This window comes from Opisthocomus hoazin, chromosome 24 (assembly GCF_030867145.1).
Source record: "Opisthocomus hoazin isolate bOpiHoa1 chromosome 24, bOpiHoa1.hap1, whole genome shotgun sequence".
NCBI classification, from domain to species: domain Eukaryota; kingdom Metazoa; phylum Chordata; class Aves; order Opisthocomiformes; family Opisthocomidae; genus Opisthocomus; species Opisthocomus hoazin.
The window spans coordinates 15,259-42,364 of NC_134437.1; the positions used below are offsets into that span (position 1 = coordinate 15,259).

A 27,106-nucleotide genomic window follows, 5' to 3' on the forward strand; every position below is an offset into this window, starting at 1 on the left:
GCGATTGGGAAAAAGGTACACAGAAAGAAGATTTTAGAAGCGACGGGGATTGGGAAAAGGAAGGAACAAAATGTTCAGAAATAGGGATCGCAAAGTAAAACCGACACGCCGAAAGAAAATTTAAAAAGCGATGGGGCTAAAGAGAGAAGAAAAAAATTAACCAATACAGCACACAGGATAAAAGTAGACAGGGAGAACGTTTAAAAAGCAACAGCGATTAGGGAATTAAAGAAATAAATAAAATATAGGGATAACGAACTTCATAATAATAGTAAAAGCGATGGGTACACGACCGACAAAGAACAATTAAAAATGGGGACCGGCAGCTTCATTACAGTAGACGCAGAAAGAGAATTTCGAAAGTGACGGGGTAAAGGACAGACGGGAAAAAAATTGAAAAATAAGGACAACAAACTGGATTAAAGTTGACATATTAGGAAAATTTAAAAAGCAAACGGACTGAGAAGAGAGAGGAAAAATGCCTAAAAATAGGCTCGGCAAACTACATAAACGAAACGAAATTCAAAAAGCGACAGAGGACAGGCAGGAAGGAATAAAACACACGGACGGGGAACCGGTTAAACGTAGACGCAAGGAGCGAATTTAGAAAGCAACAGGGTACTGGCCGTACGGGCAAGAAGTTAAACATCGGGAGAGGGAACCTGATAGACGGTCCCAGGGAAAGGACATAGTAAGAGTGACAGGGAGAAGAGTAGAAGGGGTCGCTGAAAACAGATGTGGGTCACTGGGCGGAGGGAGACCTAGAACTGTAATTTTCCCAAGAAAGAGGGAAGAAGGCAGTGGGAGAAGAATGAAATAATAACAGCTGGGCAGCCAGAACGGGAGAGACGTAGAAAGGAAACGTAGAAGGCGACAAGAAACAGGGCACTGCGGGCACAAGAACGTAACGCTTCGGGGAGCCAAACAGCCTGAATAGCAGAGGGATGCAGGCAGAGATCTGGAGAAGCACAGCAGGGAAGGGCCCGGACTCATGACTCACCGCAGCTCCCGGCTGACCAAAAGTGACCGTGTACAGGACAGACGAGAACAAACTGAAAAAGAAAGGTGGCGAACCGGGTAATAATAGACTAGGAAAGAAAACGTAAAACCAACACGGTAGCGGGCAGACGAGAAACCGTTAAAAAACGGGGAGACGCACCTTGATAAAAGCAGACCTAGGACAAAAATTTTACAGGAGACGGGATACGGGAAAAAATTAACAGAGGGAGAGACAATGAGATAAAAGTACTCCTAGAAACAAACTTTCAAAACTAATAGGAATGCGAGAGTGAACAACTGAAAAACGGGGACGGCGAGGCAGATAAAAGTAGACGCAGAAAGATTAGTTTAAAAGCGACTGGATTAAGAAAATAAAAGAAAAATTAAAAATAGCGACAGCGAACTATAATGGAGACATAAAAAAGAAAAATTATAACCGACAGGGCACACGACAGACAAGAAAGAATTAAAACTAGGGATGGGGGCTTGATAAAAGTAGACATAGAAAGAAAATTGTACAGGTGACGGGGCTAAGGAAAAACAAGAAAACTATAAACCAAAACCAGCAAGTGGGATAAAAGTAAACACGGAAAGGGTATTTTGAAAAAATAATTGAGACGATAAAGGTAAAAAAAATGAAAAACACGGACGGTGAAGTAAAACTGTCCTGGGTTCGGCCAGGACAGGGTTAATTTTCACCAGGAGCCAGGAGCGGACACAGCCGGGCAAGCTGACCCAACCTGGCCAAACAGAACAGGGTATTCCATACCACGTGCCGTCACGCTGGGTTCTGGTTGGGGGGACCTGGGCGGCGGGAAGTCAGTCGAGGCTCGGGAGCACGGGGCAGCGGGTGGCGAGAGTGCCTCTGTGCATCCCTCTATTTGTTTTGTGTATTCTCCCTATGGGTATTGTCGTGGTTACCGTTCCCTTTGTTTGCTGTTCTGTTAGAACTGCCCTTATCCCGACCTATGCGTTTTTGCCTTTTTCTTTCTATTGTCCTCCCCAGCCCAGCGGGGAGAGGGGTGGCACAGCCGCCGCGTAGCCCTATTGTTGCCAGCCACAGCCAAACTATAACAAAAATGCAGACAATGAAATAACATTTCAAAAGCAAACGTGTAAAGGACAGATGAGAAAAAAAATACAGACAGCGAACTGGAAAAAAGATGACATAGACGTGCGGAAAACAGACTCCACGATCTGTAAGATTGTAAGAAGGTACGTTTATTCGGCGACGGGCGGCACGGGGGTAGCCCCACCAAAGTCGTGCGTGCCGGACAGTAACTTGCTTCTTCCATTTATACGGTCAAATATTATATATTCATCAAACTCCCAGTCCGCCTATACATATGCATGACGTATCCCTGCTTCGTATTAAAATCAGTTCCAAAGCATCATTTCCATAGACTCCTCCCAGCTGCGCTTGTGCAGTGCCCTCCTGGTGGTGGTCATCGGGAGTCCCAAGATGAAGGCTCATCCTCTTCGTCGCGGTGTTCGCCGATTGACTTTTGTTTCTGGCCAAACTGGGTTCTCTTCTAGCTTCCATCCAAACCGCAAGGTCAGTCTTAGCCGGTTCTAGGCGACTCCCCAGCCCTTATCAGGAACTACCTGCTTTGTAAGGAAATGCAAGACTGTGCCTCAGTTAATTTACACAATAGATAAGCACCCTCAGTTCTCTGCACAGCAACTATCAGGCAGTGCTGCTTCCACTAAATTCCTTACCTATTAGGTAAGTCTGCTTCTACTAAAATCCCTTTAACCCCTTCCTTAAACATAGAAAATATTAAAAGTGACAGGAATTACAAAAATAAAGGAAAAAAGTTTAAAATTAACCATAGTAAACAAAATAAACAGAAACTTAGAGAATCAATTTTAAAAGCGATGGGGATTAAGAGAGGAAAAGATGAAAAAAGAGAAACAGAAAGCTACGTGAAATCAGATGTAAACAAAAATTAACATCCATGAGATGAAGAGAGAAAAAATTACAAAATAAGGATGGCAAAATAAATAGAGACAGAGCAAGTATATTATAAAAGCAACAGGGCGCACGGTGCGTAGAAAAGAAATAAAATATAGGGATAGGGAGCTTGACAACAGCAGACATAGAAACCAAAGTTGAAAACCCAAGGGATTAAGGGGGGTAAGAATTAAAAAATAGGGAGAGCAAATAAATAAATGAAGACCCGGACAGAAAATTTAAACGGCGAGGGCGCTACTGAAATGCGAGGAATAATTTTTAAAAGACAGCAAATGGAAAAAAGGGAGGTGTAGCAAGAATATTTTAAAAGCAACAGGGAACTAAAGCGCCCCGAGACTACAGCTCCCAGCACGCCGCGAAAGGCACCTCCCCCTCTGCCCGAGCCGGCGGGGACACCGCGCCCCACCCGCCGGCGGCTCCGACGGGGCGCCGCACCCCCACCGCTAGTCACCTCCGACGCAGTGCCCAGCAGGCCCCCCGCAGGCACTGCTGCCCTCCCGGGGGCTTTCCCCAAGACCAGCCGGTCGGTCACCCCCCCTACCCACCCCCTCCGGCTCACTTTCGCTTTTGCAGCAGCCGGACCTCGGCGACGGCTCCGCTCCTCCCTCGGCTCGCACTGGCCCCTCCGCAGCCACCCGGGGCACGGCAGCACCGGCACACCCACCGGCAGCCACCGCCTTAAAGGGAGGGGCCGTCGCCATCAGCCCCGCTGCCCGCACCTGGGGCTTCTCCGGCCCCTGCCCCCAGCTGGAGCCCGGCAGGAACAGGGGGCCATCTCCAGAGCCACAAAGGGAGTCTCTTCCTCCCCTGGGGTCCCTTGCACCCCTCATCCCATGCAAAGGAAGCACAAACACAGGTAAGAAGGCAAAAGAGACAACGGGTGTTTATTCAGTCACGCACCGAATGAGTCTGGGGAACCCGTCTGCTCCGAGCCGCGGTGCCCCCGACGCTCCCCCTGCCCCTCCGACAGCTCGGCAGTCCTTCCCGGAGCTGCGCCCATCGATCCAGCGGAGAACAGTCGGTCAGTCGGCTCCCGGAGCGACGCTCTGCTGGGCAGGGGCTGCCAAAAATGAGAAGCAGGGTGCAGGCCGCTACAAGACAGGAGAAAAATGACAGATGGCTGGACAGCGGCGGTGTAACGAGAAAGCACGAAGCAGGGAAAAGGACAGCGAAAGAAGGGTGGGGACAGGCGGTCCCACAGAGATGAAGAAAGAAGCGGCACGGAGACAGGAAAAACAGCAGCAGAAAAAAGAAAAGGGAGCAGGACAGAGACTGAAAATGAAGAACGGGGAGCAGGAAGGAGATGCCAAAAAAAAAAAACAAAAACCCGCAGCATGACAGAGGAAAAAAGAATAGCGGCAGGGACCTGGATAAAGAGAGATGAGGAAATAGAATAGAATAGACGTGGAGAAAGCAGTAGATCTGTGACGTGCTACGGAGCCGAGAAGGAAGGGCTAGAATCAAGGGACCAGGAGCCAGACAGAGAGCACCAAAGCAAAAATACTGACAGGCTATGGGACAGAAAAGGAGGAAAGCAATACTAGTAACGGAAAGCTGCACAGAAAGACGGGAAGGAGGAAAAAATACCAAGAGGGAGGACCTAAACGATGAGGACAAGTCAGAGACAGACGGAGAAAGAAGGTACACGAGAGCAGAAAAAAAAAAATAATCGTAGCTATGTGGGAAAGAGAGGGAGCCAGGGCAGGGCCCAGGATACAGAAGAGGGGTGACAGAGCCCTGGACTCACCGCAGCTCTCGGTCTCGGGGCTGCCGGGAGACTTGGACGCTTCAGATGCTTCCCTCTCCTTTTCTCTTCCCTTCTTCTTCTGTAATTCCAGTCGTTTGGCTCTCCTCCACCTCAGAGAAAATGCACGTGGGTGTCTCAGAGCTCATACGAGACGCGGCTTCCTAGACAAGAAGCCTCACTGCACACTATACGCAGGAACAGGACAGAGAAAAAGAGAGAATATGATGAGCGGGAAGCGCAACACACGGATGGAGAGAGAACTTGAATCAGAGGAATAAACAAGGCAAGAAAGACAGATAAAGACAGGGAAGAAGCCAGAAGAAAAGGGCCTTTCTGGCCTCTACTCGCACCCCCCAACCTCCCACCCCTTTCCGGCCTCCTATTTGTCTGGCCTCTACTCTCGCCCCTGGCCTCCCACCTCTCTGCGGCCTCCCGCCCCTTTCGGGCCTCCTTTTTGTTTCTGGCCTCTACTCTCACCCCCAGCCTCCCACCCCTTTCCAGCCTCCTTTTTATTCCGGCCTCTACCTCTCCCCCCCAGCCTCCCACCTCCTATTTTTCTGGCTCTACTTAACCCAGCCTCCCGCCCCTTTCCGGCCTCCTTTTTTTCTGGCCTTTACTCTCGTCCCCGGCCTCCTTTTTCTGGCTTCTACTCACCCCTACGGGCCTCCCGCTCCTCTGCAGCCTCCCACCCCTTTCCGGCCTCCTTTTTTTTCTGGCCTCTACTCCCCCCTCCTCGGCCCACCCCCCCCCCCCATCCTCCCCCCCCCATCAGCCTCCTACCACCCATTTTGCTGGCCTCTACTTAATTCAGCTTCCCAGCCCTCTGCAACCTCCTACCTCTTTGCGGCCTCCACTCCCCCCCCCCAGCTTCCAACCCTTTTTCAGCCTCCCACCCCTGTGGGATGACACACTGACAGAGAGAGAACAGGGAACACGAAAAGAGGTACCAAGAAACAAAGAAAAGGTCAGACGACAAAGGTGGTGGTTAGGGTTGGAACGCCAACACAAACCAGCAAGGGGCCAGAGGACAGAGAGAGAGGAAGAGAAGAAAGGGCCGCCGGGAAGCAGGACAGAGAAGGAGAGAAAGGCAAAAAGGGAGAGCCGGATGGACAGGGAGGTACGCTAAGAAACAACCAGACAGGCAGCAGGATAGAGAGACGGGAAAACCGGGGACAGGAAGCAGGACAGAGGGACTGCGAGAGAAAACAAGGGGCAGGGAGCAGGATAGCGGTAGAGAAAGAAGCACTGGGGCAGTAGGATAGACAAAGAGGGAAGGAAAGGCCAGAAGAAGGACAGGGAATAATAGCGAAGAGAGAGAACGACAAGGAGCGGGACAGATTGTCAGAGAAAGACAGGGACAGGGAGCGGGACAAGGTGATACTGAGAGAGAAAAAGGGAACAGGGAGGCAGGATAAAGTGAAAGACAGGCAAAAATAAGAGATGGGGGAGCAGGTCGGAGACGGAGGGGGAAAAGCCTCGGCTGGGCAGCTGGGAAGAAGAAGGGGAAAAAAAAACCAGCGGGCCGCGGGACAGAGAGGGAGGAATTAAAAAACAGACACTGGGAGCAGGACAGAACGACACAGAAAAGGGACGGAGAGCAGAACAGCATTGGTGAGGGGAAAACCACCGTGATGTGCAGTGGGAGAGAGGTACGGAGAAAGAAAAAAATACCGAGGAAGAGAGAAAGGAAAGAAGGGGCAGCTAGCTGCACAGGGGGATAGAGAAAGAAAAGATGGCAGAGCGAATGGCGCACAGAAAGGCAGAAAAAGCAGCGAGAGGAAGCAGGGCACAAGGACAGCAAGAGGAAAAAGGAAAGGGACAGGAATCTGGACAGAGACGGAGGAAAAAAAGCAGCGGGGACACAGGAAAAGACACAGAAAGAGCAGGGCGCAAAGATAGACGAGAACACCGGCAGGATGGAGATGGAGGAAAAACTCTGGATGGTCAACAGGACACAGAGGAATAGGAATATGGGCAGGGAGTTAGACAAAGGGATAGAGACGGCACAGGAAGCGAGACAGAGCGACACACCAGAAAAACGATAACGAGAGAGAAAGACGTAGGCCGTGAGAAGCACGTAGTGCGTCACAAAAAAAGAGCAGTATATTAGGAGCCCTGCAAAGAGACCGAGTATGGAAAAAAAAAAACAAAGGGGGCCAGGGAGCAGCACAAAGGGTCAGAGAGAGTAACAGATGAAAAGAAGGAGGATGGGGACAGTGAGACACCTGATGAAAAAAACCAGCGACAGTGAGCTAGACACAAGGATACAGAGAGAAAGAGAAGGAAGGAGGAGGAAGAGGAATAAGAAGGCAGGGACGTGGAGTAGCACGTACAGGCGCAGAGGAGAACACCAGCAGGGAACAGGGCAGAGAAATTGTGGAGGGAGAAAAAGAGGGAGAGAAAGGAGGACGCAAACATAAACAGAAGACGGGAGGTACGAGGAAGGAGAAGGAAAAAAAAAAAAAAAAAAATCATAGCACTGTATGAAAGAGAGGGGGCCGTGGGTGGGCTAAGGATGCAGAAGAGGGTCGACAGGGCCCCGAGGGCCCGGGACTCACCGCAGCTCTCGCTCTCAGCACTGCCGGGAGACACTGCCGCTTCAGATGCTTCTCTCTCCTTCTCTCCTTCCTTCCTCTTCCCTAAGTCCGGTGACTTGGCTGTCCTCCACCCAAGAGAAAACGTACACGTCTCGCAGCTCTTACGCGACGAGGCTCCCTAGACACAGAGCCTCAATCTCTGACGTACTATGCAGAGGAATAGGACAGAGGGAAAGAGAGAGAGAGAGCGCATGACGAGCGAGCAGCAGAACAGACAGACCAAGAGGGAATCATAGATTCGTCGAGGTTGGAAAAGACCTGTAAGATCATCACGGCCAACTGTCAACACAACAACATCATGCCTGCTAAACCACGCCCTGAAGTACCATATCTACATATTTTTCGAATACCTCCAGGGATAGTGACTCCACCGCTTCCCTGGGCAGCCTGTTCCAATGCTTCACAACTTTCAGTTATGAAATTTTACCTAATCTCCAATCTAAACCTCCCCTGATGCAACTTGAGGTCATTTCCTCTCGTCCGATCGCTAATTACTTGGGAGAAGAAACCAACACCCGCTTCGCTACAACCTCCCTTCAGGTAGCTGTAGAGAGCAATAAGGTCTCCCCTCTGCCTCCTCTTCTCCAGACTAAACAACCCCAGTTCCCACAGCCGCTCCTCGCAAGACCCGTTCTTTAGAGCCCTCACCAGCCTCGTCGCTCTTCCCTGCACACGGTCCAGCAACGCAGCGTCCTGCTTGTACTGAGGGGCCCAAAACCAAACACGGTACTCGAGGTGCCGCCTCACCAGTGCTGAGTACAGGGGCACGATCGCTGCCCTACTCCAGCTGCCCACCCTATTCCCGATACAAGCCAGGATGCCCTTGGCCTTCTGGACCACCTGGCCACGCTGCTGGCTCACGTTCAGCTGGCTGTCAACCAACACCCCCAGGTCCTTTTCCGCCGGGCAGCTCTCCAGCCACTCTTCCCCAACCCTGTAGCGCTGCGTGGGGTTATTCTGACCCAAGGGCAGAACTCGGCACTTGAACCTCACGCAATTCGCCTCGTCCCATTGATCCAGTCTGTCCAGATCCCTCTGCAGAGCCTTCCTACCCGCAAGCAGCTCGACGCTCCCACCCAGCTTGGTGTCATCTGCAAACGTACTGAGGGAGCACTCAATCCGCTCAGCCAGATCATTGATAAAGGTATTAAACGAGACTGGCCCCAAAATGGAGCCCTGGGAAACGCCAGTGAAAATAAACGACGGTGAAATAAAGACAACAAATGGGATAAAAGTAGACAAAATTTTAAATTAAATGGGGATTAAGGAAAGAAGCAAAAATTAAAATAGCGATGAGGAATTACATCAAGACATAGAAAATCTAAAAAGCTATGGCATTAAGGAAAAATGAGACTCATTTAAAAATAAAGACAGCGAATCAGATAAAAGTGGAAAATTTTAAAAACAAAGAAGATTAGAGAAATAAAGGGAAAAACTAAAAAATAAGGACAGCAAACTAAAAGGGACGGAGAAAGAAAATTTCGAAAGCGATGGCACTAAGGAAACAAGAAATACTTTAAAAAATAACAGTAAATTAAAGAACGAACCGAGATAAAAGTGTAAAATTTAAAAAGGAAAGGAGGATTAGGAAAATAAAGAGAAAAAATCAAAAAATGGCAGCAAACAAAAAAGGAGACGTAAAAAGGAAATTTTAAAAGCGATGGCACTAAGGTATAATAAGACAAAATAATGAAAAAAATAAAGCGAGCGAATGATATAAAAGTGGAAATTTTTAAAAGCCAAGCAATGAAGAGAGGAAAGAACTACAAAACAGCAAACAAAAATGCAGTATTGTGGTTTAGCCCCAGCGGGCAACAAAGAACCACGTGGTTGCTCTCTCACTCTCCTCCCACCCCCAACGGGATCGGGAGCAGAATCACAAGGAAAAGGCAAAAACTTGTGGGTTGGGATAAACACAGTTTAACAGGACAGCAAAGGGCAAAGAAAATAACAAGAATAATACTGATTTAAAACAAATATATATATATATATACACACACACGCACACATACAGCGTAATTTTCTAACAGCCCAGTGCTCAGCGTGCTCCCAAGTAGCAAATCTCCCTGCTCCAGCCAGTTCCCCAATTGAAATACCAAACGTGATGTCACACGGTATCAAATATCACATTTCACTGGCTAGTTTGAGTCAGCCAAAATAGCTTCTTGTGAAAATTAACTCTATTCCAGCTGAACCCAGTCACACAGACATAGACAATAAATTTTAAGAAGCGACAGCAGTAATGGAAAGAGCAGAAATTATTAAATAATACAGACAGTAAACAGGATAAAAGTAGGCATAAAAGAGTAATTAAAAAGCAAGGGCACTAAAGAAAAACAGGAAGCAGTTAAAAAAGACAGCGAAGGGAATGAAAGTAGACAAAGAAAGAGCATTTACAATCGATAGCCATTAGGGAATTAAAGGAAAAAATTAAACTAGAGACAGTATACTAAAACAGAGATCTAGAGAGAAAAGTTAAAAAGCAAAGGCACTAAAGAAAGACACGAAATAATGAAAAAAAAAAAAGGCAAAGGGAATAAGCGAGGCAGACAAAAAACATATAAAGAGGATTAGGTATTAGTGAAATCGGATTATCATCGCGGCGGTGTTACGGTGGCCGCAGGATCACAGAGGCCTCGGCATCATCATCGCATCGCAGAATCACAGTGTTGGGGGTTGGAAGGGACCTCTGTGGGTCATCTAGTCCAACCCCCCTGCCGAAGCAGGGTCACCCAGAGCAGGCTGCACAGGACCTTGTCTACGCAGGCCTCGAATATCTCCAGAGAAGGAGAAACCACAACCTCCCCGGGCAGCCTGTTCCAGGGCTCCGTCACCCTCAGAGTGAAGAATTTCTTCCTTGTGTTCAGCTGGAACTTCCCATGCTTCAGTTTGTGCCCGTTGCCCCTTGTCATGTCGCTAGGCACTACTAAAAAGAGTCTGGCCCCATCCTCCCGACACCCACCTTTAAGATATTTATAAGCGTTTATAAGGTCCCCTCTCGGCCTTTTCTCCAGGCTAAACAAGACCAGCTCCCTCAGCCTCTCCTCGTAGGAGAGATGCTCCAGTCCCCTCATCGTCCTCGTAGCCCTCCGCTGGACTCTCTCCAGTAGATCCTCATCTTTCTTGAAGTGGGAAGCCCAGAACTGGACGCAGTACTCCAGATGGGGCCTCACTACGGCAGAGAACAGGAGAAGGAGAACCTCCCTCGACCTGCTAGCCACACTCTTCTTAATGCACCCCAGGATCCCACTGGCCTTCTTGGTAACCAGGGCACACTGCTGGCTCATGGTCAACTGGTCATCCACCAGCACACCCAGGTCACTCTCCAGAGAGCTGCTATCCAACAGGTACGCCCCGACACTGTGCCGGTGCATGGGGTTGCACAAAAGCAGCAGCAACACGGAGGCAGCGGCCTCACCACGATAGCGGCAGCAGCAATGTAATGGCAGAACATAACTGCAAGACAAGAAAGACTCGACTGGCACAATGGCCAGGAGGACACGTACCACAGACTCTCCGGAGCGCTGCCAAAGCTGCTGCTCATCAGGAAAAGCTATGGAGACATTGAAACCCACAGAAGAGATAAGACAGAGAATGAAAATACCCTGCCCTGACACTCCTGTTCTGAAAACAAACCCACTCCCTTTGCACACCCAAAGGGGCCCGCTCCTGCACAGCCCTCTCCCCCGCGCTAACTTTACAAGCCCTCCCCCTGCCATTCACAACCGTGGTCCCCTCCCTCCAGTCCCTCCACTTAGCTTTCGGGGGGCCTGGGGTCCGACTCCATCCTCGACAAAAAGCACCTTGGCTAACTGGGATGCTCCTGCAGTCGCCCGCTTCCGTTTTGTCATCTGAAAAGCAAAACGGGGAGACCACAACACAGACGACACACAGGGCTGACGGCAAGCATCACACTGGCCGACGCCGACCTCTTCCACAACCACCGCCTCCTCGGAAGCACCGGGGTGCTCCACTCACCTGCTCATTCCAGAGTCGGACGCTGCGGCCTACGTCGCTTCTGCAACCTGAGATACCGAGACACACAACATTACCCTTGCGCCCGTGAGAAGTCACCCGCCCCACGCTCCTCCTCGCTGCCACCCCAGCTCACCTCAAACAGTTGTCCAATGCCACAGGCGGCCCGCACAGCCCCTGCAAAACCAAGAGACACAGCCCTCGCTCCGTCGCCGCACGACAATTTGCTCTTGCACGCTGACCCGGCACACAACCGCCTCACCTTCTCAGACCTCTCGTCAGCACGCCGCTTCGCCCCTCTGAGGCTACGTGCGCCACCTGCAATAAAAACAAAGCAAACGGCACACGCTGAGATACCGCCCGAAACCAAAGAATGCCCGCGTCCGTTCCCATCTCCCGCTCCTTCACCTTGGCCGCTCACCCGCCCCGGCCCTGCCGTTTACAAGTTCCCCGGTCGCCCCGGGCAGAGCAGCTCCAAGCCAAAACACGCACGGGCACGCACCGACGCTACGCGCAAGACCACAAGCAACGGGCTTCAAAGAAGAGAGAAGACTCTCCTCCACAAGGAGGAGGACTCCCCGACGGGCGACGCTGTCGGACAAGAAGACCTACAGGGCCGCGACGGCCCAGAGCACGGAGCCTCCACGGAAGCCCCAGAAAAACAGAGTCAGACAGCACGGTCCCCGGCACGAAGATACGGTCCAAAGAGACGGCGCACGTGCAAGAAGCCCGGCTTCAAGACCTAAGAACGCAAGGATGCAGGGAAGAGCTCCCACGCTCCATGAAAACGGACCGCTAGAGAGAAGAGCTGCCGACACAGCCTGGAACGACGCCGCAAAAGAGAACCGACCGGAAACTTCCACGCCACGAGACCGATCCACGCTTTACGCTTGTAAGGCAAGAAGAGAAGCACCCGCTCGGCACTATGCCGGCGAGCAGGGGCATTCGAGAGTCCGGGGCGGTGCCCGATGCGCACAAAGAGCCGTGAGGATGTTGAGATACAGGTACGGTCTAAGACACAGAAGACGGATGACAAAAATGACACAGCACCACAGACACAGCCTGGAGCGGTCCTGCCCAGTTGGCTGAAGGGAAACCCCTTCCTTCTCTTTCCACGCCCAAAGGGGCCCGCTCCTGCACAGCCCTCTCCCCCGCGCTAACTTTACAAGCCCTCCCCCTGCCATTCACAACCGTGGTCCCCTCCCTCCAGTCCCTCCACTTAGCTTTCGGGGGGCCTGGGGTCCGACTCCATCCTCGACAAAAAGCACCTTGGCTAACTGGGATGCTCCTGCAGTCGCCCGCTTCCGTTTTGTCATCTGAAAAGCAAAACGGGGAGACCACAACACAGACGACACACAGGGCTGACGGCAAGCATCACACTGGCCGACGCCGACCTCTTCCACAACCACCGCCTCCTCGGAAGCACCGGGGTGCTCCACTCACCTGCTCATTCCAGAGTCGGACGCTGCGGCCTACGTCGCTTCTGCAACCTGAGATACCGAGACACACAACATTACCCTTGCGCCCGTGAGAAGTCACCCGCCCCATGCTCCTCCTCGCTGCCACCCCAGCTCACCTCAAACAGTTGTCCAATGCCACAGGCGGCCCGCACAGCCCCTGCAAAACCAAGAGACACAGCCCTCGCTCCGTCGCCGCACGACAATTTGCTCTTGCACGCTGACCCGGCACACAACCGCCTCACCTTCTCAGACCTCTCGTCAGCACGCCGCTTCGCCCCTCTGAGGCTACGTGCGCCACCTGCAATAAAAACAAAGCAAACGGCACACGCTGAGATACCGCCCGAAACCAAAGAATGCCCGCGTCCGTTCCCATCTCCCGCTCCTTCACCTTGGCCGCTCACCCGCCCCGGCCCTGCCGTTTACAGGTTCCCCGGTCGCCCCGGGCAGAGCAGCTCCAAGCCAAAACACGCACGGGCACGCACCGACGCTACGCGCAAGACCACAAGCAACGGGCTTCAAAGAAGAGAGAAGACTCTCCTCCACAAGGAGGAGGACTCCCCGACGGGCGACGCTGTCGGACAAGAAGACCTACAGGGCCGCGACGGCCCAGAGCACGGAGCCTCCACGGAAGCCCCAGAAAAACAGAGTCAGACAGCACGGTCCCCGGCACGAAGATACGGTCCAAAGAGACGGCGCACGTGCAAGAAGCCCGGCTTCAAGACCTAAGAACGCAAGGATGCAGGGAAGAGCTCCCACGCTCCATGAAAACGGACCGCTAGAGAGAAGAGCTGCCGACACAGCCTGGAACGACGCCGCAAAAGAGAACCGACCGGAAACTTCCACGCCACGAGACCGATCCACGCTTTACGCTTGTAAGGCAAGAAGAGAAGCACCCGCTCGGCACTATGCCGGCGAGCAGGGGCATTCGAGAGTCCGGGGCGGTGCCCGATGCGCACAAAGAGCCGTGAGGATGTTGAGATACAGGTACGGTCTAAGACACAGAAGACGGATGACAAAAATGACACAGCACCACAGACACAGCCTGGAGCGGTCCTGCCCAGTTGGCTGAAGGGAAACCCCTTCCTTCTCTTTCCACGCCCAAAGGGGCCCGCTCCTGCACAGCCCTCTCCCCCGCGCTAACTTTACAAGCCCTCCCCCTGCCATTCACAACCGTGGTCCCCTCCCTCCAGTCCCTCCACTTAGCTTTCGGGGGGCCTGGGGTCCGACTCCATCCTCGACAAAAAGCACCTTGGCTAACTGGGATGCTCCTGCAGTCGCCCGCTTCCGTTTTGTCATCTGAAAAGCAAAACGGGGAGACCACAACACAGACGACACACAGGGCTGACGGCAAGCATCACACTGGCCGACGCCGACCTCTTCCACAACCACCGCCTCCTCGGAAGCACCGGGGTGCTCCACTCACCTGCTCATTCCAGAGTCGGACGCTGCGGCCTACGTCGCTTCTGCAACCTGAGATACCGAGACACACAACATTACCCTTGCGCCCGTGAGAAGTCACCCGCCCCACGCTCCTCCTCGCTGCCACCCCAGCTCACCTCAAACAGTTGTCCAATGCCACAGGCGGCCCGCACAGCCCCTGCAAAACCCAGAGACACAGCCCTCGCTCCGTCGCCGCACGACAATTTGCTCTTGCACGCTGACCCGGCACACAACCGCCTCACCTTCTCAGACCTCTCGTCAGCACGCCGCTTCGCCCCTCTGAGGCTACGTGCGCCACCTGCAATAAAAACAAAGCAAACGGCACACGCTGAGATACCGCCCGAAACCAAAGAATGCCCGCGTCCGTTCCCATCTCCCGCTCCTTCACCTTGGCCGCTCACCCGCCCCGGCCCTGCCGTTTACAAGTTCCCCGGTCGCCCCGGGCAGAGCAGCTCCAAGCCAAAACACGCACGGGCACGCACCGACGCTACGCGCAAGACCACAAGCAACGGGCTTCAAAGAAGAGAGAAGACTCTCCTCCACAAGGAGGAGGACTCCCCGACGGGCGACGCTGTCGGACAAGAAGACCTACAGGGCCGCGACGGCCCAGAGCACGGAGCCTCCACGGAAGCCCCAGAAAAACAGAGTCAGACAGCACGGTCCCCGGCACGAAGATACGGTCCAAAGAGACGGCGCACGTGCAAGAAGCCCGGCTTCAAGACCTAAGAACGCAAGGATGCAGGGAAGAGCTCCCACGCTCCATGAAAACGGACCGCTAGAGAGAAGAGCTGCCGACACAGCCTGGAACGACGCCGCAAAAGAGAACCGACCGGAAACTTCCACGCCACGAGACCGATCCACGCTTTACGCTTGTAAGGCAAGAAGAGAAGCACCCGCTCGGCACTATGCCGGCGAGCAGGGGCATTCGAGAGTCCGGGGCGGTGCCCGATGCGCACAAAGAGCCGTGAGGATGTTGAGATACAGGTACGGTCTAAGACACAGAAGACGGATGACAAAAATGACACAGCACCACAGACACAGCCTGGAGCGGTCCTGCCCAGTTGGCTGAAGGGAAACCCCTTCCTTCTCTTTCCACGCCCAAAGGGGCCCGCTCCTGCACAGCCCTCTCCCCCGCGCTAACTTTACAAGCCCTCCCCCTGCCATTCACAACCGTGGTCCCCTCCCTCCAGTCCCTCCACTTAGCTTTCGGGGGGCCTGGGGTCCGACTCCATCCTCGACAAAAAGCACCTTGGCTAACTGGGATGCTCCTGCAGTCGCCCGCTTCCGTTTTGTCATCTGAAAAGCAAAACGGGGAGACCACAACACAGACGACACACAGGGCTGACGGCAAGCATCACACTGGCCGACGCCGACCTCTTCCACAACCACCGCCTCCTCGGAAGCACCGGGGTGCTCCACTCACCTGCTCATTCCAGAGTCGGACGCTGCGGCCTACGTCGCTTCTGCAACCTGAGATACCGAGACACACAACATTACCCTTGCGCCCGTGAGAAGTCACCCGCCCCACGCTCCTCCTCGCTGCCACCCCAGCTCACCTCAAACAGTTGTCCAATGCCACAGGTGGCCCGCACAGCCCCTGCAAAACCAAGAGACACAGCCCTCGCTCCGTCGCCGCACGACAATTTGCTCTTGCACGCTGACCCGGCACACAACCGCCTCACCTTCTCAGACCTCTCGTCAGCACGCCGCTTCGCCCCTCTGAGGCTACGTGCGCCACCTGCAATAAAAACAAAGCAAACGGCACACGCTGAGATACCGCCCGAAACCAAAGAATGCCCGCGTCCGTTCCCATCTCCCGCTCCTTCACCTTGGCCGCTCACCCGCCCCGGCCCTGCCGTTTACAGGTTCCCCGGTCGCCCCGGGCAGAGCAGCTCCAAGCCAAAACACGCACGGGCACGCACCGACGCTACGCGCAAGACCACAAGCAACGGGCTTCAAAGAAGAGAGAAGACTCTCCTCCACAAGGAGGAGGACTCCCCGACGGGCGACGCTGTCGGACAAGAAGACCTACAGGGCCGCGACGGCCCAGAGCACGGAGCCTCCACGGAAGCCCCAGAAAAACAGAGTCAGACAGCACGGTCCCCGGCACGAAGATACGGTCCAAAGAGACGGCGCACGTGCAAGAAGCCCGGCTTCAAGACCTAAGAACGCAAGGATGCAGGGAAGAGCTCCCACGCTCCATGAAAACGGACCGCTAGAGAGAAGAGCTGCCGACACAGCCTGGAACGACGCCGCAAAAGAGAACCGACCGGAAACTTCCACGCCACGAGACCGATCCACGCTTTACGCTTGTAAGGCAAGAAGAGAAGCACCCGCTCGGCACTATGCCGGCGAGCAGGGGCATTCGAGAGTCCGGGGCGGTGCCCGATGCGCACAAAGAGCCGTGAGGATGTTGAGATACAGGTACGGTCTAAGACACAGAAGACGGATGACAAAAATGACACAGCACCACAGACACAGCCTGGAGCGGTCCTGCCCAGTTGGCTGAAGGGAAACCCCTTCCTTCTCTTTCCACGCCCAAAGGGGCCCGCTCCTGCACAGCCCTCTCCCCCGCGCTAACTTTACAAGCCCTCCCCCTGCCATTCACAACCGTGGTCCCCTCCCTCCAGTCCCTCCACTTAGCTTTCGGGGGGCCTGGGGTCCGACTCCATCCTCGACAAAAAGCACCTTGGCTAACTGGGATGCTCCTGCAGTCGCCCGCTTCCGTTTTGTCATCTGAAAAGCAAAACGGGGAGACCACAACACAGACGACACACAGGGCTGACGGCAAGCATCACACTGGCCGACGCCGACCTCTTCCACAACCACCGCCTCCTCGGAAGCACCGGGGTGCTCCACTCACCTGCTCATTCCAGAGTCGGACGCTGCGGCCTACGTCGCTTCTGCAACCTGAGATACCGAGACACACAACATTACCCTTGCGCCCGTGAGAAGTCACCCGCCCCACGCTCCTCCTCGCTGCCACCCCAGCTCACCTCAAACAGTTGTCCAATGCCACAGGCGGCCCGCACAGCCCCTGCAAAACCCAGAGACACAGCCCTCGCTCCGTCGCCGCACGACAATTTGCTCTTGCACGCTGACCCGGCACACAACCGCCTCACCTTCTCAGACCTCTCGTCAGCACGCCGCTTCGCCCCTCTGAGGCTACGTGCGCCACCTGCAATAAAAACAAAGCAAACGGCACACGCTGAGATACCGCCCGAAACCAAAGAATGCCCGCGTCCGTTCCCATCTCCCGCTCCTTCACCTTGGCCGCTCACCCGCCCCGGCCCTGCCGTTTACAAGTTCCCCGGTCGCCCCGGGCAGAGCAGCTCCAAGCCAAAACACGCACGGGCACGCACCGACGCTACGCGCAAGACCACAAGCAACGGGCTTCAAAGAAGAGAGAAGACTCTCCTCCACAAGGAGGAGGACTCCCCGACGGGCGACGCTGTCGGACAAGAAGACCTACAGGGCCGCGACGGCCCAGAGCACGGAGCCTCCACGGAAGCCCCAGAAAAACAGAGTCAGACAGCACGGTCCCCGGCACGAAGATACGGTCCAAAGAGACGGCGCACGTGCAAGAAGCCCGGCTTCAAGACCTAAGAACGCAAGGATGCAGGGAAGAGCTCCCACGCTCCATGAAAACGGACCGCTAGAGAGAAGAGCTGCCGACACAGCCTGGAACGACGCCGCAAAAGAGAACCGACCGGAAACTTCCACGCCACGAGACCGATCCACGCTTTACGCTTGTAAGGCAAGAAGAGAAGCACCCGCTCGGCACTATGCCGGCGAGCAGGGGCATTCGAGAGTCCGGGGCGGTGCCCGATGCGCACAAAGAGCCGTGAGGATGTTGAGATACAGGTACGGTCTAAGACACAGAAGACGGATGACAAAAATGACACAGCACCACAGACACAGCCTGGAGCGGTCCTGCCCAGTTGGCTGAAGGGAAACCCCTTCCTTCTCTTTCCACGCCCAAAGGGGCCCGCTCCTGCACAGCCCTCTCCCCCGCGCTAACTTTACAAGCCCTCCCCCTGCCATTCACAACCGTGGTCCCCTCCCTCCAGTCCCTCCACTTAGCTTTCGGGGGGCCTGGGGTCCGACTCCATCCTCGACAAAAAGCACCTTGGCTAACTGGGATGCTCCTGCAGTCGCCCGCTTCCGTTTTGTCATCTGAAAAGCAAAACGGGGAGACCACAACACAGACGACACACAGGGCTGACGGCAAGCATCACACTGGCCGACGCCGACCTCTTCCACAACCACCGCCTCCTCGGAAGCACCGGGGTGCTCCACTCACCTGCTCATTCCAGAGTCGGACGCTGCGGCCTACGTCGCTTCTGCAACCTGAGATACCGAGACACACAACATTACCCTTGCGCCCGTGAGAAGTCACCCGCCCCACGCTCCTCCTCGCTGCCACCCCAGCTCACCTCAAACAGTTGTCCAATGCCACAGGCGGCCCGCACAGCCCCTGCAAAACCCAGAGACACAGCCCTCGCTCCGTCGCCGCACGACAATTTGCTCTTGCACGCTGACCCGGCACACAACCGCCTCACCTTCTCAGACCTCTCGTCAGCACGCCGCTTCGCCCCTCTGAGGCTACGTGCGCCACCTGCAATAAAAACAAAGCAAACGGCACACGCTGAGATACCGCCCGAAACCAAAGAATGCCCGCGTCCGTTCCCATCTCCCGCTCCTTCACCTTGGCCGCTCACCCGCCCCGGCCTTGCCGTTTACAAGTTCCCCGGTCGCCCCGGGCAGAGCAGCTCCAAGCCAAAACACGCACGGGCACGCACCGACGCTACGCGCAAGACCACAAGCAACGGGCTTCAAAGAAGAGAGAAGACTCTCCTCCACAAGGAGGAGGACTCCCCGACGGGCGACGCTGTCGGACAAGAAGACCTACAGGGCCGCGACGGCCCAGAGCACGGAGCCTCCACGGAAGCCCCAGAAAAACAGAGTCAGACAGCACGGTCCCCGGCACGAAGATACGGTCCAAAGAGACGGCGCACGTGCAAGAAGCCCGGCTTCAAGACCTAAGAACGCAAGGATGCAGGGAAGAGCTCCCACGCTCCATGAAAACGGACCGCTAGAGAGAAGAGCTGCCGACACAGCCTGGAACGACGCCGCAAAAGAGAACCGACCGGAAACTTCCACGCCACGAGACCGATCCACGCTTTACGCTTGTAAGGCAAGAAGAGAAGCACCCGCTCGGCACTATGCCGGCGAGCAGGGGCATTCGAGAGTCCGGGGCGGTGCCCGATGCGCACAAAGAGCCGTGAGGATGTTGAGATACAGGTACGGTCTAAGACACAGAAGACGGATGACAAAAATGACACAGCACCACAGACACAGCCTGGAGCGGTCCTGCCCAGTTGGCTGAAGGGAAACCCCTTCCTTCTCTTTCCACGCCCAAAGGGGCCCGCTCCTGCACAGCCCTCTCCCCCGCGCTAACTTTACAAGCCCTCCCCCTGCCATTCACAACCGTGGTCCCCTCCCTCCAGTCCCTCCACTTAGCTTTCGGGGGGCCTGGGGTCCGACTCCATCCTCGACAAAAAGCACCTTGGCTAACTGGGATGCTCCTGCAGTCGCCCGCTTCCGTTTTGTCATCTGAAAAGCAAAACGGGGAGACCACAACACAGACGACACACAGGGCTGACGGCAAGCATCACACTGGCCGACGCCGACCTCTTCCACAACCACCGCCTCCTCGGAAGCACCGGGGTGCTCCACTCACCTGCTCATTCCAGAGTCGGACGCTGCGGCCTACGTCGCTTCTGCAACCTGAGATACCGAGACACACAACATTACCCTTGCGCCCGTGAGAAGTCACCCGCCCCACGCTCCTCCTCGCTGCCACCCCAGCTCACCTCAAACAGTTGTCCAATGCCACAGGTGGCCCGCACAGCCCCTGCAAAACCCAGAGACACAGCCCTCGCTCCGTCGCCGCACGACAATTTGCTCTTGCACGCTGACCCGGCACACAACCGCCTCACCTTCTCAGACCTCTCGTCAGCACGCCGCTTCGCCCCTCTGAGGCTACGTGCGCCACCTGCAATAAAAACAAAGCAAACGGCACACGCTGAGATACCGCCCGAAACCAAAGAATGCCCGCGTCCGTTCCCATCTCCCGCTCCTTCACCTTGGCCGCTCACCCGCCCCGGCCCTGCCGTTTACAGGTTCCCCGGTCGCCCCGGGCAGAGCAGCTCCAAGCCAAAACACGCACGGGCACGCACCGACGCTACGCGCAAGACCACAAGCAACGGGCTTCAAAGAAGAGAGAAGACTCTCCTCCACAAGGAGGAGGACTCCCCGACGGGCGACGCTGTCGGACAAGAAGACCTACAGGGCCGCGACGGCCCAGAGCACGGAGCCTCCACGGAAGCCCCAGAAAAACAGAGTCAGACAGCACGGTCCCCGGCACGAAGATACGGTCCAAAGAGACGGCGCACGTGCAAGAAGCCCGGCTTCAAGACCTAAGAACGCAAGGATGCAGGGAAGAGCTCCCACGCTCCATGAAAACGGACCGCTAGAGAGAAGAGCTGCCGACACAGCCTGGAACGACGCCGCAAAAGAGAACCGACCGGAAACTTCCACGCCACGAGACCGATCCACGCTTTACGCTTGTAAGGCAAGAAGAGAAGCACCCGCTCGGCACTATGCCGGCGAGCAGGGGCATTCGAGAGTCCGGGGCGGTGCCCGATGCGCACAAAGAGCCGTGAGGATGTTGAGATACAGGTACGGTCTAAGACACAGAAGACGGATGACAAAAATGACACAGCACCACAGACACAGCCTGGAGCGGTCCTGCCCAGTTGGCTGAAGGGAAACCCCTTCCTTCTCTTTCCACGCCCAAAGGGGCCCGCTCCTGCACAGCCCTCTCCCCCGCGCTAACTTTACAAGCCCTCCCCCTGCCATTCACAACCGTGGTCCCCTCCCTCCAGTCCCTCCACTTAGCTTTCGGGGGGCCTGGGGTCTGACTCCATCCTCGACAAAAAGCACCTTGGCTAACTGGGATGCTCCTGCAGTCGCCCGCTTCCGTTTTGTCATCTGAAAAGCAAAACGGGGAGACCACAACACAGACGACACACAGGGCTGACGGCAAGCATCACACTGGCCGACGCCGACCTCTTCCACAACCACCGCCTCCTCGGAAGCACCGGGGTGCTCCACTCACCTGCTCATTCCAGAGTCGGACGCTGCGGCCTACGTCGCTTCTGCAACCTGAGATACCGAGACACACAACATTACCCTTGCGCCCGTGAGAAGTCACCCGCCCCACGCTCCTCCTCGCTGCCACCCCAGCTCACCTCAAACAGTTGTCCAATGCCACAGGCGGCCCGCACAGCCCCTGCAAAACCCAGAGACACAGCCCTCGCTCCGTCGCCGCACGACAATTTGCTCTTGCACGCTGACCCGGCACACAACCGCCTCACCTTCTCAGACCTCTCGTCAGCACGCCGCTTCGCCCCTCTGAGGCTACGTGCGCCACCTGCAATAAAAACAAAGCAAACGGCACACGCTGAGATACCGCCCGAAACCAAAGAATGCCCGCGTCCGTTCCCATCTCCCGCTCCTTCACCTTGGCCGCTCACCCGCCCCGGCCCTGCCGTTTACAAGTTCCCCGGTCGCCCCGGGCAGAGCAGCTCCAAGCCAAAACACGCACGGGCACGCACCGACGCTACGCGCAAGACCACAAGCAACGGGCTTCAAAGAAGAGAGAAGACTCTCCTCCACAAGGAGGAGGACTCCCCGACGGGCGACGCTGTCGGACAAGAAGACCTACAGGGCCGCGACGGCCCAGAGCACGGAGCCTCCACGGAAGCCCCAGAAAAACAGAGTCAGACAGCACGGTCCCCGGCACGAAGATACGGTCCAAAGAGACGGCGCACGTGCAAGAAGCCCGGCTTCAAGACCTAAGAACGCAAGGATGCAGGGAAGAGCTCCCACGCTCCATGAAAACGGACCGCTAGAGAGAAGAGCTGCCGACACAGCCTGGAACGACGCCGCAAAAGAGAACCGACCGGAAACTTCCACGCCACGAGACCGATCCACGCTTTACGCTTGTAAGGCAAGAAGAGAAGCACCCGCTCGGCACTATGCCGGCGAGCAGGGGCATTCGAGAGTCCGGGGCGGTGCCCGATGCGCACAAAGAGCCGTGAGGATGTTGAGATACAGGTACGGTCTAAGACACAGAAGACGGATGACAAAAATGACACAGCACCACAGACACAGCCTGGAGCGGTCCTGCCCAGTTGGCTGAAGGGAAACCCCTTCCTTCTCTTTCCACGCCCAAAGGGGCCCGCTCCTGCACAGCCCTCTCCCCCGCGCTAACTTTACAAGCCCTCCCCCTGCCATTCACAACCGTGGTCCCCTCCCTCCAGTCCCTCCACTTAGCTTTCGGGGGGCCTGGGGTCCGACTCCATCCTCGACAAAAAGCACCTTGGCTAACTGGGATGCTCCTGCAGTCGCCCGCTTCCGTTTTGTCATCTGAAAAGCAAAACGGGGAGACCACAACACAGACGACACACAGGGCTGACGGCAAGCATCACACTGGCCGACGCCGACCTCTTCCACAACCACCGCCTCCTCGGAAGCACCGGGGTGCTCCACTCACCTGCTCATTCCAGAGTCGGACGCTGCGGCCTACGTCGCTTCTGCAACCTGAGATACCGAGACACACAACATTACCCTTGCGCCCGTGAGAAGTCACCCGCCCCACGCTCCTCCTCGCTGCCACCCCAGCTCACCTCAAACAGTTGTCCAATGCCACAGGCGGCCCGCACAGCCCCTGCAAAACCCAGAGACACAGCCCTCGCTCCGTCGCCGCACGACAATTTGCTCTTGCACGCTGACCCGGCACACAACCGCCTCACCTTCTCAGACCTCTCGTCAGCACGCCGCTTCGCCCCTCTGAGGCTACGTGCGCCACCTGCAATAAAAACAAAGCAAACGGCACACGCTGAGATACCGCCCGAAACCAAAGAATGCCCGCGTCCGTTCCCATCTCCCGCTCCTTCACCTTGGCCGCTCACCCGCCCCGGCCCTGCCGTTTACAGGTTCCCCGGTCGCCCCGGGCAGAGCAGCTCCAAGCCAAAACACGCACGGGCACGCACCGACGCTACGCGCAAGACCACAAGCAACGGGCTTCAAAGAAGAGAGAAGACTCTCCTCCACAAGGAGGAGGACTCCCCGACGGGCGACGCTGTCGGACAAGAAGACCTACAGGGCCGCGACGGCCCAGAGCACGGAGCCTCCACGGAAGCCCCAGAAAAACAGAGTCAGACAGCACGGTCCCCGGCACGAAGATACGGTCCAAAGAGACGGCGCACGTGCAAGAAGCCCGGCTTCAAGACCTAAGAACGCAAGGATGCAGGGAAGAGCTCCCACGCTCCATGAAAACGGACCGCTAGAGAGAAGAGCTGCCGACACAGCCTGGAACGACGCCGCAAAAGAGAACCGACCGGAAACTTCCACGCCACGAGACCGATCCACGCTTTACGCTTGTAAGGCAAGAAGAGAAGCACCCGCTCGGCACTATGCCGGCGAGCAGGGGCATTCGAGGGTCCGGGGCGGTGCCCGATGCGCACAAAGAGCCGTGAGGATGTTGAGATACAGGTACGGTCTAAGACACAGAAGACGGATGACAAAAATGACACAGCACCACAGACACAGCCTGGAGCGGTCCTGCCCAGTTGGCTGAAGGGAAACCCCTTCCTTCTCTTTCCACGCCCAAAGGGGCCCGCTCCTGCACAGCCCTCTCCCCCGCGCTAACTTTACAAGCCCTCCCCCTGCCATTCACAACCGTGGTCCCCTCCCTCCAGTCCCTCCACTTAGCTTTCGGGGGGCCTGGGGTCTGACTCCATCCTCGACAAAAAGCACCTTGGCTAACTGGGATGCTCCTGCAGTCGCCCGCTTCCGTTTTGTCATCTGAAAAGCAAAACGGGGAGACCACAACACAGACGACACACAGGGCTGACGGCAAGCATCACACTGGCCGACGCCGACCTCTTCCACAACCACCGCCTCCTCGGAAGCACCGGGGTGCTCCACTCACCTGCTCATTCCAGAGTCGGACGCTGCGGCCTACGTCGCTTCTGCAACCTGAGATACCGAGACACACAACATTACCCTTGCGCCCGTGAGAAGTCACCCGCCCCACGCTCCTCCTCGCTGCCACCCCAGCTCACCTCAAACAGTTGTCCAATGCCACAGGCGGCCCGCACAGCCCCTGCAAAACCCAGAGACACAGCCCTCGCTCCGTCGCCGCACGACAATTTGCTCTTGCACGCTGACCCGGCACACAACCGCCTCACCTTCTCAGACCTCTCGTCAGCACGCCGCTTCGCCCCTCTGAGGCTACGTGCGCCACCTGCAATAAAAACAAAGCAAACGGCACACGCTGAGATACCGCCCGAAACCAAAGAATGCCCGCGTCCGTTCCCATCTCCCGCTCCTTCACCTTGGCCGCTCACCCGCCCCGGCCCTGCCGTTTACAAGTTCCCCGGTCGCCCCGGGCAGAGCAGCTCCAAGCCAAAACACGCACGGGCACGCACCGACGCTACGCGCAAGACCACAAGCAACGGGCTTCAAAGAAGAGAGAAGACTCTCCTCCACAAGGAGGAGGACTCCCCGACGGGCGACGCTGTCGGACAAGAAGACCTACAGGGCCGCGACGGCCCAGAGCACGGAGCCTCCACGGAAGCCCCAGAAAAACAGAGTCAGACAGCACGGTCCCCGGCACGAAGATACGGTCCAAAGAGACGGCGCACGTGCAAGAAGCCCGGCTTCAAGACCTAAGAACGCAAGGATGCAGGGAAGAGCTCCCACGCTCCATGAAAACGGACCGCTAGAGAGAAGAGCTGCCGACACAGCCTGGAACGACGCCGCAAAAGAGAACCGACCGGAAACTTCCACGCCACGAGACCGATCCACGCTTTACGCTTGTAAGGCAAGAAGAGAAGCACCCGCTCGGCACTATGCCGGCGAGCAGGGGCATTCGAGAGTCCGGGGCGGTGCCCGATGCGCACAAAGAGCCGTGAGGATGTTGAGATACAGGTACGGTCTAAGACACAGAAGACGGATGACAAAAATGACACAGCACCACAGACACAGCCTGGAGCGGTCCTGCCCAGTTGGCTGAAGGGAAACCCCTTCCTTCTCTTTCCACGCCCAAAGGGGCCCGCTCCTGCACAGCCCTCTCCCCCGCGCTAACTTTACAAGCCCTCCCCCTGCCATTCACAACCGTGGTCCCCTCCCTCCAGTCCCTCCACTTAGCTTTCGGGGGGCCTGGGGTCCGACTCCATCCTCGACAAAAAGCACCTTGGCTAACTGGGATGCTCCTGCAGTCGCCCGCTTCCGTTTTGTCATCTGAAAAGCAAAACGGGGAGACCACAACACAGACGACACACAGGGCTGACGGCAAGCATCACACTGGCCGACGCCGACCTCTTCCACAACCACCGCCTCCTCGGAAGCACCGGGGTGCTCCACTCACCTGCTCATTCCAGAGTCGGACGCTGCGGCCTACGTCGCTTCTGCAACCTGAGATACCGAGACACACAACATTACCCTTGCGCCCGTGAGAAGTCACCCGCCCCACGCTCCTCCTCGCTGCCACCCCAGCTCACCTCAAACAGTTGTCCAATGCCACAGGCGGCCCGCACAGCCCCTGCAAAACCCAGAGACACAGCCCTCGCTCCGTCGCCGCACGACAATTTGCTCTTGCACGCTGACCCGGCACACAACCGCCTCACCTTCTCAGACCTCTCGTCAGCACGCCGCTTCGCCCCTCTGAGGCTACGTGCGCCACCTGCAATAAAAACAAAGCAAACGGCACACGCTGAGATACCGCCCGAAACCAAAGAATGCCCGCGTCCGTTCCCATCTCCCGCTCCTTCACCTTGGCCGCTCACCCGCCCCGGCCCTGCCGTTTACAGGTTCCCCGGTCGCCCCGGGCAGAGCAGCTCCAAGCCAAAACACGCACGGGCACGCACCGACGCTACGCGCAAGACCACAAGCAACGGGCTTCAAAGAAGAGAGAAGACTCTCCTCCACAAGGAGGAGGACTCCCCGACGGGCGACGCTGTCGGACAAGAAGACCTACAGGGCCGCGACGGCCCAGAGCACGGAGCCTCCACGGAAGCCCCAGAAAAACAGAGTCAGACAGCACGGTCCCCGGCACGAAGATACGGTCCAAAGAGACGGCGCACGTGCAAGAAGCCCGGCTTCAAGACCTAAGAACGCAAGGATGCAGGGAAGAGCTCCCACGCTCCATGAAAACGGACCGCTAGAGAGAAGAGCTGCCGACACAGCCTGGAACGACGCCGCAAAAGAGAACCGACCGGAAACTTCCACGCCACGAGACCGATCCACGCTTTACGCTTGTAAGGCAAGAAGAGAAGCACCCGCTCGGCACTATGCCGGCGAGCAGGGGCATTCGAGGGTCCGGGGCGGTGCCCGATGCGCACAAAGAGCCGTGAGGATGTTGAGATACAGGTACGGTCTAAGACACAGAAGACGGATGACAAAAATGACACAGCACCACAGACACAGCCTGGAGCGGTCCTGCCCAGTTGGCTGAAGGGAAACCCCTTCCTTCTCTTTCCACGCCCAAAGGGGCCCGCTCCTGCACAGCCCTCTCCCCCGCGCTAACTTTACAAGCCCTCCCCCTGCCATTCACAACCGTGGTCCCCTCCCTCCAGTCCCTCCACTTAGCTTTCGGGGGGCCTGGGGTCTGACTCCATCCTCGACAAAAAGCACCTTGGCTAACTGGGATGCTCCTGCAGTCGCCCGCTTCCGCATCGTCATCTGCAAAAATAATAAAATAAAAAACACACCCTCGCACACTGCTGACTGTAAGCGTCACAGCAGCCAACGCCAGCCTCTTCTACAAAGGCCTCCGCCT

At 56.3% G+C, this 27,106-nt stretch overlaps 1 protein-coding gene across 27 annotated transcripts; it reads right to left on the reverse strand.

Moving 5' to 3' along the window:
- Window positions 1-2,258: 2,258 nt before the first annotated feature.
- LOC142364092 (uncharacterized) lies at window positions 2,259-26,848 on the reverse strand. Of its 27 annotated transcripts, none has more exons than XR_012766155.1 (35): window positions 25,830-26,848; window positions 25,697-25,743; window positions 24,516-25,569; window positions 24,390-24,430; window positions 24,082-24,303; window positions 23,076-23,131; window positions 22,950-22,990; window positions 22,817-22,863; window positions 21,636-22,689; window positions 21,510-21,550; window positions 20,196-21,423; window positions 20,070-20,110; window positions 19,937-19,983; window positions 18,630-19,809; window positions 18,497-18,543; window positions 17,316-18,369; window positions 17,190-17,230; window positions 17,057-17,103; window positions 15,876-16,929; window positions 15,750-15,790; window positions 15,617-15,663; window positions 14,436-15,489; window positions 14,310-14,350; window positions 14,177-14,223; window positions 12,870-14,049; window positions 12,737-12,783; window positions 11,556-12,609; window positions 11,430-11,470; window positions 11,297-11,343; window positions 10,825-11,169; window positions 10,281-10,490; window positions 7,280-7,465; window positions 4,722-4,906; window positions 3,534-4,065; window positions 2,259-2,607 (listed from the first exon to the last, which is right to left on the reverse strand). XR_012766155.1 is itself a non-coding variant. In XM_075442606.1 (5 exons), the coding sequence occupies exon 1, from the start codon at window positions 10,690-10,692 to the stop codon at window positions 10,015-10,017; it is 678 nt and encodes a 225-aa protein (XP_075298721.1). In that variant the 5' UTR covers window positions 10,693-10,812; the 3' UTR covers window positions 2,259-2,604; window positions 3,875-4,065; window positions 4,722-4,906; window positions 7,280-7,465; window positions 9,331-10,014. The 27 variants fall into 27 exon arrangements, 5 of the variants coding, with proteins under 5 accessions (XP_075298721.1, XP_075298722.1, XP_075298724.1 ...); XR_012766164.1 differs by having other exon boundaries at window positions 18,630-18,670; window positions 18,756-18,811; window positions 19,762-19,809; window positions 22,950-24,303; XR_012766150.1 differs by having other exon boundaries at window positions 22,950-24,303; window positions 25,830-25,870; window positions 25,956-26,848.
- Between the last annotated feature and the right edge of the window lie 258 nt (window positions 26,849-27,106).

Excerpts from the sequence above, each read along its gene's own strand:
- LOC142364092 (XM_075442606.1), bottom strand. The coding sequence starts at position 10,692 with ATGCACCGGCACAGTGTCGGGGCGTACCTGTTGGATAGCAGCTCTCTG.